The sequence below is a fragment of the Electrona antarctica genome (assembly GCF_951216825.1).
Source record: "Electrona antarctica genome assembly, chromosome: 6".
NCBI classification, from domain to species: Eukaryota; Metazoa; Chordata; class Actinopteri; order Myctophiformes; family Myctophidae; genus Electrona; species Electrona antarctica.
The window spans coordinates 14,008,698-14,020,759 of record NC_136811.1 but is presented as its reverse complement, the minus strand read 5'-3'; the positions used below and the strand labels follow the sequence as shown (position 1 = coordinate 14,020,759).

Sequence of the window (12,062 nt, the reverse complement as noted above, 5' to 3'; positions counted from 1 at the left end):
GCGCTTCATAGCAGCAGATAATAGAAAATAAATGCATAACAGAAAAAAGCAACGCAATTTCTCAATTTTACAAAATATAAATTTATTTTAAAAGAAAAACATTCTCAACAATCATTTTTATTGTTACCAAATGTTAACTCTCTTTTCTCACATTCTCACAGTTCTCATTTTTTTAAATCTCAGTTCAGTTTTCAGTAGGCTAGTATAGTTGCACTAATGGTCAACACCTTCCACTTCCATATCAGCACCATGTGGATGTGGACAGTTCACAACCCAATAAGCTTGAATGCATCTCTTAAATCCTCCTCTTACAAGGCTGAGAAATAGAAGGGGAGATAGAGAGATGAAAAGAAAAGAAAAAAGAGGGAGAAATAAATATAAATGAATGAAATAAAATGTGGGAGGGGGGAATAATGAACATGAAAGAGAAGAAAGAGAGCATGGATGTCATTGTGGCACTCAGACTTATGTGAAAACTTATTTAAATTATTACATTTATTTCAACTAGCCTTTCCCCCCATCACGGTTGTTAAGTAGAGCTTTAAGTTTGTTATTTATGTAGCGGTTTTATCTGGAGGATGCGGTAGAGTTTCCTGGACAGAGTTCTGGTTCAGATCAGCCCAGGCCTTGAAGCTGCTCTGTCTGTGAGCCACGAAGGTCTGCCAACAATAGTAGTAGTCTAGAAAGACACAGTAACATATATGTTCATGTTTCTGTCTGTCTGTTGCCCATTGCCATTTTGGCCAATACATGATAACCGCCACACACACACACACACACACACATACACGCACACACACACACACACACACACACACACAGAGCCCTCTCTCTAACCTTTGTAGTTCATGACAGTGATCTGTACACCTGCCCTTTTCAGCGTCCTCAGACCCTCCCTCTCCCGGCTGTCCTCCGCGTCACAGAAGTAGAGGCGCGAGACGAAGATGCGGAGGCGCAGGTTGGGGGTCTGGCTGAGGAACTGGGCCAGCCTATAAGAGAACAGTCGGCGCATGGAGACCACGAGCAGAACCAGGTGACCGAGTAGTTGAGCTTCCCCTCTCCATCACCTCCGTATCCCCACAGACCAGGGCACAGGGCTCCCAGGTGGCGAAGGAACAGCAGCTGTGCATGGGGACAGAGACATTGTGATATAAACAAAAGTCCTATATCTCGTCAAATATGGTATAGTTTGGTCAAGGGTAGCATTAATTGTTCCTCAACGTACTGGAAATGTAGCCTCGCATAGCCAGCCTTCATCTGCCTTTGCAATGCATATTGCCGCAGATAGATTAAGTCTGGCCCGACTCAGTGGGAGGATTTCACGGTCGAAATGGTGACGGCCAACCAGATTCGTCTGGAACCAGGTGATAACTAACTAACCATCCATCCATCCATCCATCCATCCATCCATCCATCCATCCATATTCAACCGCTTATCCGTAGTCGGGTCGCGGGGGCAACAGCTCCACCAGAGAGCTCCAGACATTCCTCTCCAGAGCAACGTTAGTGACTTCCTCCTGGGGATCCCCGAGGCATTCCAAGGCCAGTGAGTCGATGTAATCCCTCCATCTGCGCCTTGGTCTGCCCCGAGGCCTGCAGTGGGACGTGCATCGAGGACCTCCCTAGGGAGACGCTCGAGAGACATCCGCCCGAACCAGCTGGCTCCTTTCCAGGCGAAGGAGCAGCGGCTCTAGTCCGAGTCTCCCTCGCGTGACTGAAATTCTCACCCTAACTCTAACGGGGGATGCCAGCCACCCGTCGGAGAAAACTAATTTCGGCCGCTTGTATTCGTGAACTTATTCTTTCGGTCATGACCCACACTTCATGACCATAGGTGAGAGTAGGAACGAAGATTGCTCGGTAGACAGAGAGCTTTGCCTTCTGGCTCAACTCTCTTTTCGTCACAACAGTGCGGTACAGCGACTGCAATACCGCCCCTGCCGCTCCGATTCGCCGGCTGATCTCCTTCTCCGTCCTCCCCTCACTCGTGAACAAAACACTGAGATACTACTAACCAGGGCCCAATATTCAAATATGGGGCGGGACATTGCGAGAAAAAAAAGCCATGCAGTGATCTGAAGGCCACCTCCCTGTTGCCCTAAAGGCAGATATGAAAAATGCAGGGCAAAGGTTTTCTTCGCGTTTTATTAGCTGTACACGGACAGACGGGGGCAAAACATATTCTCTCCCTGTGCCTTCGGCCTGGTGGAGAAAATGACAGTCTTTTTGTGGCTTTCGCCTTTATTTTATTTTTATTTTTTTATGGAGGGATAGACAGTAGGCTGACAGGAAATGGGGAGAGAGATGGGGAGGTGACATGCAGTAAAGGCCGTCGGGATCAGGAGTCGAACCCGTGGCACACTGCCAGACCGCTAAACCACAGCCCAGGCCGACAACGACAGTCTTGACAGATAACAATATCTTATCTCTGTGGCTAATATAATGGAGTGGTATATTTAATGCTATATCTAATGAAGTCTAAATCTTGAGATGCTAGACCCGGGCATCGGAGGGGTCACGTGTCACCTTGGCACTCGACCAAGTGGCCGACAAGTTGGGAGTGAGAATGTGGACTGGGCGGAGCTTGTAGTAAATGGCCTTGGAATGGAGGAGAATCCATCTCGCTGGGTCAAAGTGAATTTATAGAAACAATCCTCCACCCATCACCAAGTAATGTCAATGTGTCCTTGAGCAATGCAATTAACCCCTGTTTGATCCAATGGAGATGGGTATTCTTTCTTACAAAAGAGTTTTACTCATCCCTGGATATAAAGGCTGAATATAGATAGATAACAGATCGTTAATAAATAAATAGAAGGTATTCATTCTCTGTACTCTTGCTTCTGAATGTCGTATTCTTCCCTCACCTCCACGTGGCAGCTGGAGCGGTTGCGGAGATGTCCAAAGTCAAAGGAGAGGGAGTTGGGTCCTACTCTCCTCTTCACCACGAAGCAGAGGTACGTTTCATTTCGACCCCACGCCCAGCGCACATTCTTATAGTGGAAGATGAACTTCTTATGACCCAAAAGCACACTGAGACAGAAAAAGAAGGAACACATTAAATATTGTTTTAAAGCTTAGGTTTTTTGTTTGTTTTTGCCCCTGCAGAGACTTACTGCATTATACCTTATTGTGTCATTGTAAATTACTTACAATTACTTACAAACATTGATGCTCCTACTTTCTTTCACATTTTTGGCTGAACAAAATCAGATTAGACCCATTCATATATTAGACCCATTAATATACACATTGACCTGCTGCACAATGAACATGGATCATTTGGAAAATTGGGATATATAACCATAAACAAAATACCACTATACGTTAAGTCGATTGAAATAGCTTACCACTTGCTAATGAAGTTGAGTTAAAACTGAATGAATAAAACTAATGTAACACCTGCGGTTTCCCGACTAATGGTGGACATTTATATAGCAGTCGGCAAACACTCTCACTCTCAGTTTCACATATACAGCAATTAATGAAAGTAGGAGGAAGTTATTCATCATCGTGCTATTATCACTGAAACTTAACTTAATAACGCCCCTAGACACTGTTGGAACGTTGTCACGGTTATTGTTCTAATATATCTACTATACCAAGTTACACATAGTCAGTCTCGTGCCAACAATATGCAAATGTTATTCTGTTAAACGATTTGCAAACAATGCTACACATGATGATGTGTCAAAAATAAATTGATACAACAATGTATCCATTTTGTATTCATCACCTGTCTAGTTTAGTAATCATTTCGAGAGACGTTTCTTTTCACACACAAAACAGATCATCGAGCAGGTGTTGTGATGAGGGTGAGTGTAACTGTAGGGGGTGCGGGTGGGGGGTGATGAGGGTGCGGACAGAGACCACATACAGTACATTCTAAACATAAACAGCAGCTTACATTCAGAAAGACATTCTCTGGTTGGATAGAAAGATTTTGTGAAAAAACGGCCAAGGGGAGGGCTGATAGCAATGACACGGCTGGATCCTGTTGCTGTTATTCTGCAAAACAATTCAAACCATAAATTATGGGTTCATTTGTAATGTCTTTACAGCATTGTCTCTAATTTAGACACAGTCTACGTGTGTGTGTATGTGTGGTGGAAAATAACTTTATTGCATAATGATTGAAGTGCGACCATAATGGGGTTTAATATGAGGCAATAAAAAAGATTTTACTGGGGAGACATTACACAATGCAGAATGTTCAAAAACAACTGGGGCGACCACACATGAATCCAGGAGTGTTTGACGTGCTTTGTAACCTTTGGGAGTTTCTCGCGAACGTCAGTGAACTCAGCCAAATGGCTGGAACTTTCCAAACCCGGTGAAAATCTCACCCAGTCACCGGCCGCTCCACTTTGGTTTTCCCAGGTCATTAAAATAAAAAAACTTCCAGATACCTTCTCGCCTTGATCCCGGCTCAGTTAGCAGGCCCAACCCTCCCCCTTCTCCAGCTCCTTCTCAACCTTTCCACCAAGCCAGTCTTCCCCCTTTTGGGGCCCCAGGGATGGGGGGGATGGGAGGAGGGGGGGGGGGGGTGGACCATGGGCGTACCCCCAGATCTCGTAGGCCCTGGCTGTCACCTATACAGTACCTATACAGTACCCAGACTTCTGATTTAGGGTTTTCCCAAAGTGTGTCAATCTGGAGCGAAGCGCTGTGTGACCGACCACCCTCATCCAAAGTCTCCACATAGACGGACTGTATATAAACAGGCTAGACAGGGCGACCAGCTTTGACCAACCTCTCTCTCTCTCTCTCTGTGTGTGTGTGTGTGTCTGCGAGTGTGTGTGCACGAACACAGCCATGCCACACACGCACCTACTGCAGCTTTCAAGCTTCAACCCACCCACAATTGGCCTTTGAACCATAAGATGCTGTCATACATCCTGGGCCAAATTGGTCAAATCAGGATGTTTTTTCTCTCTTCTCTTCTCTTCCCTTCTCTCTTCTCTTCTCTTCTCTTCTCTTCTCTTCTCTTCTCTTCTCTTCTCTCTCCTCTCCTCTCCTCTCCTCTCCTCTCCTCTCCTCTTCTCTTCTCCTCCCTCTACTGCTCTCCTCTCCTCTCCTCTCTGTCTGTCGGCCCCATCCTGTCTGTTCTCTGCATGCTTCGCAGGCACCCTGCTTTCCCATGGCTCCCCTCACCCTCTCATGCACTCTGCGGTTTGGGGAATTCACCGTTTCCCAGGGTGGCTGTTTTTGGAGCTCATCTGTATGCGTGTGTGTCTCTGTGTGTGTGTGTGTGTGTGTGTGTGTGTGTGTGTGTGTGTGTGTGTGCGCGTGCGTGCGTGCGCGTGTGTGCGCGTGTGTTTGCGAGCGTGCACTAGCCATCTGTGTAAGTATGTCATTAACGCAATCTATATGTTCTACCTCATCTGGAACAAATTTATCCCATGCAACCCTCTGATGGTGCGGTGCCCCCGACATTTAAACCCATTTGTGCCTATTTGCGTGTCTGCATGAGAGAACGACTGGATGTCAACTGTGACCAGCCTCACGTCACATTTCACTACTTTGACAATGCACTGAGAACTCTGCGACGTGCGTCTGAGACGTGCGTGCGTGTGCATGCGTGCGTGCGTGCGTGCGTGCGTGCGCGTGTGTGTGTGTGTGTGTGTGTGTGTCTGCGAGAGATACTTTCATCTTCACGCGGCGATGTCAGTCTTCTAGACTGCATTAGATGGCAAACTCTATCTAACCACTTCCCACCGACCTCTGTGGCTTAGACCACAGCTGACCAGGGTCATCTCACGGTCACACATGAACGCTCACGTGCACGACCACACCTCACTGTGCGGTACCACTCCTCTCATGCACTGTGTCTGTGTGTGTGTGTGTGTGTGTGTGCTGTGTGTGCACCCACGGTGGATTAGTACAGTGAGCTATGGGCAGACACGGCTGTGCATTTTAACCCATAGTCAGGGGCAGAAACCGGCTGCAGGAAATGCCAAGTCATACTTTCCGAAACCCACCCGCCCACACCCTACACACACATACACGCTCTCTCACACACCGCACACACACACAGCCATACCGTGCAGACACACATGACCACAGTCACAAACAGGGTTTCTTTCCAGTGCCGTGAACTCACATCTGTTTCCTGACAACAATAATAGTTACTGATCAGTCACTTAAGAGGAGCAGCTAACAGGTGTCTACTGGTTGCCAGTCATGTAGAAAAATGCCTGATGATGACCAGGAAGTGTGTCTGAAGGGAAAATAGATACTTTTTTAATGAGGTAAAACGGGAAGTGAATCTCCACTACAGAGGTTGTTTGCATGATCAATAGATTTTGTGTAACAAAACCTTTGTCCGGTGAGGTATACAACAAGTAATTCATTATAGTTACATTATATGAACCAAATTGACCCTTGCACGCACACAGCCTCAGTAGGCCTACACTACAAACATCCTGTGGATGAATGTGAAAGTGTACTAATTGTATTGTATGCCTGAGGTTAGCAGAACTATAGAGTCACTATAATGACACCATATTCAGGTTTAGCCTGAAGAGACGAGACGGTGAGGTCAAGCCTCCCCCATTCAGAAACGTTATTCACCTGATAACCACACAACCGTCATACAAGTGAAGTCACTGCCCCTGCAGCTAGTATGATATACACGCTGTGCTTAAGTGTGCGCACAAATGATCACAGCAAACAAATGGCTTGTGTACAGGTACATTAAGGTCAGCCATATTCGCAAGTCAATGTAAATAGGTTTGTTTTAGTAACTGTTTAATGTGATTAAACATTTACTGAGGGGTGAGGACTGATAAATATTTAACGCTAGCTTTTCCTGGCTTTGATTGTCCTTCAGTCAGAGAGCATCCTACTTCCTGGGGTACGAAGGCATTTTCTGTTACTACAAGTAATTGATTACAAAGTTATTCTAGTCTCGTCACAATCTTGCCCTTATCAAGAACAAAATTAGGAAAAATCCACGGTAGGGAGTGAGAAAATAAATCATCAATAGAACAAGGAAGTACGTACATACAGTATTGCAGACTCATAAGCATGATGTAGCCAGGTGTGTGAGAGAGAGGGGGTCATCCCTATGTTCCCCGTTCCCCAGGTTCTGTGTTCCCCACTTATCTTAGGGTTAGGGTTTAAGTTTATGGTTAGGTTTATTGTTGTAAGCGGGGAACAAAGAAACTTTTTTGCGGGGAACATTATTAGAACCTGGGGAACATAAGGTATGAGAGATGGCTAAAAAAAAAGCTGTTGAATAAACCACAAAAAACATCCTGTACCGTAAAGGGCTTGATATATTTCGTTATGCATGGTGTCGGCGTGTCGCACACTGAAAATAGCAGATATACAAGCTCACAATGCATCTGCTGCCATACAACGTAAACTTAGCATTCACCTAGCTCATACATATGCACACACAGATCACAGACACGCACGCACGCACACACGAGTGCCCCTTTTTCCCCAATGTCGATTCCTGCCATCGACGTCTTTTGGGGTTTTTTTCAGAATAGCCTCTCTTATAGCTACCATATAGTAGCTTCCCTGTCGCTAGGCAATGCTCCCGCTTCCGCTGTGGTCCGTCATGTTTCCCCGCTATCCACTTCCATTATAATAAGCGTGATCTTTGGCCAAGTTATCTCGGAATTGAGGCTCAGATTGAGGTGGTTAGGGGCTCATTAAAAAGATCTACCTCACAGTTACAATATTAACGCTTATGATTATGGGAAGTGAATCGCGGGAGGCAACTATAGTCTTTACAAACTGAAAAACTAAAACACTTTCTAGGATTTAGTAATGCAATTTACTTTCAAATTTTTCATTTTATTACAAACTTCTTAAAAGGTTCTTGAGGTGCATCTTAAAATAATTATACAATAAATAACATCATGATTACAAATACTCCTCTGGAATTCCTGAATGCCTGAAGTAAGTTTAGAAATACAGAGATGACAGAATCAGAAATTGTACCTGACCTTAGGATCTGGGGTTCTTATTTATATTAGCATAATTATTACATCTGTGTGGCTATAACTAAAAGGGAAATCTGATCACCTGTCCAACTTATAGATGTAAGTACTTACTAACACAGAGGTGGAACCTTTAGTTTTATTGCCGTTACTGTACCGGCATGAAGTCTTACTCACTTAAATAACGTATGTGACTATTAAAATATTCATAAAAATAATCAGTGAAACATTCATCAAATGAATACCGGAATAAATAACAAATAAAAACCCAAATAAATTAACTGAAAAACATATTGTAATTAGCCCAGCCCGCTGCAGTCCTCATGCATACATTTATTTCACTTCTCAGGGGGCATTTCCATGAACATTTAAAAAATGCACAATCACACACATATCCCTGACTCAACTGTCAGCTGAACGTATCATCCCATTGATGTCATCAAAAGGACACGTAACATAATTCCCTTAATTTACATTCGTATAAACATATAGCTTTTAAATGACAAGATGGGCTGTTTAGTCATTCAAATCAAAGCATAAATGACAATATCTCATGGAGGCTGTGAGCATAAAATGTATTACGGGTGTAATGTCTCTTTTCCCTTCAGTCTCTCTTCTTCTTTTCTGTTCACCGCTACAGTGAGTCCCTCTGTCACAGGTCCGTCTTCCCGCTCCTCCCGACCTGTCACAGGTCTTTGTAAAACACTTTGGTGAGTGCGAAACCCAAAAAACCTTTCTCCGGCTTCTCCAGTTTTTGCTCATCCTCGTCCCCCTCCTCTTCTCCCAGCTCTCGGTATCCCAGCTTCTTAAAGAAGACCTCCCCTATCTTGGAGGGGTAGGGGATTTGGGCGTAGACCCTGTGCGTCCCCAAATCCCTCTCCCTCTCCTCCAAGCTCTGGACCAGCAGTTTGCCCAGGCCTTCCCGTCTGTACCAGCAGCCAACCACCACCCTGCAGATCCTGGTGATGCCCGCTCGCGTCTCGCCTTCCCGGCTCACGCAGCCCACGATCTCCCCGTCGCAGTCGGCCAGCCACACCTGGCCGGCCGCTTGCTCCCTCTCCGGGTCGATTATCTCTGTCTCCTTTTCCTTTGTTCGGATTCTGCGTCTTGCCTTGATAAGAGATGAAAATAGCATCATTACAAGTTCACAACACCGCTGTCAAATTGATAGAAATATAACATTAATGCTAAACACGGGAATGGCAGCACCACGGCCAAAAGACTTAATTATTAAACAAAGCAAGTAAACTTTAAACTGCACCCTGTGAAGGAATCACCAGGCTCACAGGACTGTTCATGTTCAGGGCATCATACACACTATATCTGGTGATGTTGTATAATGCTTGTGATGACTAACTATCCACAAACAACCCAATAAACACACGTACACAAGCTGCAAGCATGAGCAACAACCACAATGGAAAACACCATCTTTGAGCTAAAAAACAAGTGATGCTAAAACAATTACTACCTTTGTCTTTTTTATTATTGTTTTTTTTCTTCTTTTTTTGCTGGGTTTTAGCTCATGATTCAAAGACTTTATTTCAAAGAGTTTAACAGCTGACCATGACAAATGCACTCTCTAAATGTGTACATAATATTCTACATACTGTATTGTACCTGTCTGCTACTGTGAGTTATGTGTAGGGTCACAGGTGAATACTTGGTCAAATAACACTCTGTACTTGGTCAGCTCTTTTTTCCCCCTCTACACCAAATCTATTTTGGCAAAAATCGTAGCTCAGCTATCAGCTTACAATGCAAAATATTGTGAGCTCATAGATCTGCCATTTTTGGTGAATGTTGCGCCGAGAATAGGGATGCTAGTGCAAGTGGATACATTGAATTAATATACAGTACAGGTATGCAGTATAGTCGGATGACTCAACCAACCTTCCTCAAGTTGGGGGTCTTGCCACTGATCCTGCAATAAGGGTTAGACAGGGTCTCCTCCTCCTCCGGAGGGCCACGGAAGCTGCTGCCCACGTAGTCCCAGTAGGGCCGCGTGGTGCCCAGCACGCCCACGGACCTGGGCATGGTGAGCTTGAGGAAGATGATGAGGAGGAAGACCGGAACGGCCAGCGCCAGGATGAAGGAGTGGAGGAGACAGCGCAGCACGGAGGCCACGGTGGCCATCATGAAGAGACAGAGGGGCCGAGTGACGATGTGGAGGACCAGGCGGTTCTCCGTGCCCTCGCAGCCCTCCTGGAGGGGTGCGTTTGTTTGTAGGAAAGAGGTATCGATTGATTGAAAATTGTATTAACATTGTCAGTCGTTTCGTTTTCATGTATGTTTGATTAAAATTCAATAAAACGTAAATTGAAAAAAATAAAAGAAATTGTATTAGGGTTGCAGAATGAGGTACATTTCAAGGAATGTACACTTGTACAGGTCAATACAAAAACTGCTAAGAAGATAAAACCAGAAAAAGCACTAAGACTTGTTTACATCAGGGTCCTCCATTTTCAATTCATCAAAGGGGAGAGAGAGAGAAAGAAACAATCTTGAGTGACATTGTGCTAATGTAGCCCCAGACAGTGGTTTCCAACTTTTCCATGCACTCCCAAATTAATATGCATTTGGCTACGGATCCCGGGCCGTCTTAAAACATTTAGTGCCAATGACCCCCATACAAGATTTGTATCGTTCAAAAACTATTCCACTTGCCAAGAACTTTGTGCGACACACACACAAACACACACAGTGTTATGCCTTGAGAATGAGAACATGTCACACCATGTTGTTGTAATAGTGGCGGACCTCACAAGATGGCGCCAGCTGACTTTTGAACTCAATGCAGGGGGGCGCCTTGTGTGAGGTGTCTATTATAAATTGTCACACACCTGAGTTAAAACTTTGTTTTTTTTAAGAAAGGTTTTACACACCTTGATGAGGGCTTTGACTGTTGGTATGTCATCTTCCTTCAACCTTCTCATTATTACCTGGTCCAACTCCAGCCTCACCATGGCTGCAGGCAGGGTTTTACACACCTATACAGGGGTCCTTCTCCACACTCCAGGCACAGCAACATGCACAAATAATGTCTAGGAAGGGGAAGAGAGATTAGAGTAATGCTCATAGCTAGGAAGAGGCGATGTACCCCCCTCCCCACCAAATAGGCCTTTGTGAATTTGGTTTTACTGTATTGTATGACATCTTAAATATAATTGAAATGGCAGCACTAATGCAGGAAGGAAAGACATTAAATGGAGGGCGTGGCCAGCCAGGAGCCCAGGAATACTCTTAAGTCTACCATATACAGTCGCAAGGCTACCTACCACAATAAATGCCACCCTAAAAGTGGCTACCTGAGCACTCTAATGGTTGTCGACCACAAAGGGTAAAAACTTTAAAGCCCAAATTACATATTAATGCATTGTGGCAGGAAATCGTTATTTAAATAAGAACACTGTCTATTTATAGTGTCAGTCAGTCAGCTTGGTACCAACCATGCTGTGCAAGTGGACATTTCTTTCTACATCACTGCAACGCTACCACCCCCAAAACAAACAGACAGAAGGGATTATTGGGGGATTTGTGCCGTGCATCTGTTCGCCTATATTCGCTTCCATTCCATGCTTGTACGGAATAGCATTTAGCAGGGTGGTCGTAACGGTAGAATTGTAGCAAACACATCGCCCAGACCATAGTTAAAAATAAGGTCCAGACCCTTATATGGTGGTGGTGGTGATCACATAGCCACAGCATGCGAATCGGCTTACCTTCTGCAGCACGGCGCTCTCACATCACATGAAATGCAAAGCAATACTGTGAATTACTGAATTTCCACCAGCCGTTTCTTGTGCAGAGAGAGTATTTATGTCTCCATGGTCCAAGCAACAACACGACCCGGTTCGCACGTTTAATTGAACGACTCGAAGACGCTCTCTGCGTGGAGATGGAATTCTCGATCCAGTATTGCTCCGTTTGTTCTCGCGTAAGCGTTTTGGTGCGCTGTCGTTCTACGCCATTTGCGTAACGGAGGATGCTGCGCACGCACTGCGCACCGGCGTACATGAATGGGACGTAGGCGTGAGAAGGTCCCGTTATTTATTTTATTAAATGAAGCTGATCTGGAATTCACGGTTGACACAATAAATAAGACAA

The 12,062-nt window shown here is 44.9% G+C and overlaps 2 protein-coding genes across 3 annotated transcripts; both read right to left on the bottom strand.

The window, feature by feature from the left end:
• Window positions 1-266: 266 nt before the first annotated feature.
• aicda (activation-induced cytidine deaminase) lies at window positions 267-3,756 on the bottom strand (the record flags this gene model as incomplete). The annotated part of the gene is given in 8 exon segments (XM_079503217.1): window positions 267-307; window positions 310-316; window positions 572-602; window positions 604-679; window positions 838-991; window positions 994-1,122; window positions 2,868-3,033; window positions 3,737-3,756. Coding segments are annotated over 8 exon segments (624 nt in total).
• Window positions 3,757-7,692: 3,936 nt separating this feature from the next.
• nat14 (N-acetyltransferase 14 (GCN5-related, putative)) lies at window positions 7,693-11,945 on the bottom strand. Of its 2 annotated transcripts, none has more exons than XM_079503554.1 (4): window positions 11,678-11,945; window positions 10,841-10,999; window positions 9,849-10,160; window positions 7,693-9,066 (listed from the first exon to the last, which is right to left on the bottom strand). In XM_079503554.1, the coding sequence occupies exons 2-4, from the start codon at window positions 10,919-10,921 to the stop codon at window positions 8,641-8,643; spliced, it is 819 nt and encodes a 272-aa protein (XP_079359680.1). In that variant the 5' UTR covers window positions 10,922-10,999; window positions 11,678-11,945; the 3' UTR covers window positions 7,693-8,640. The 2 variants fall into 2 exon arrangements, with proteins under 2 accessions (XP_079359680.1, XP_079359681.1); XM_079503555.1 differs by lacking the exon at window positions 11,678-11,945 and adding an exon at window positions 11,405-11,588.
• Between the last annotated feature and the right edge of the window lie 117 nt (window positions 11,946-12,062).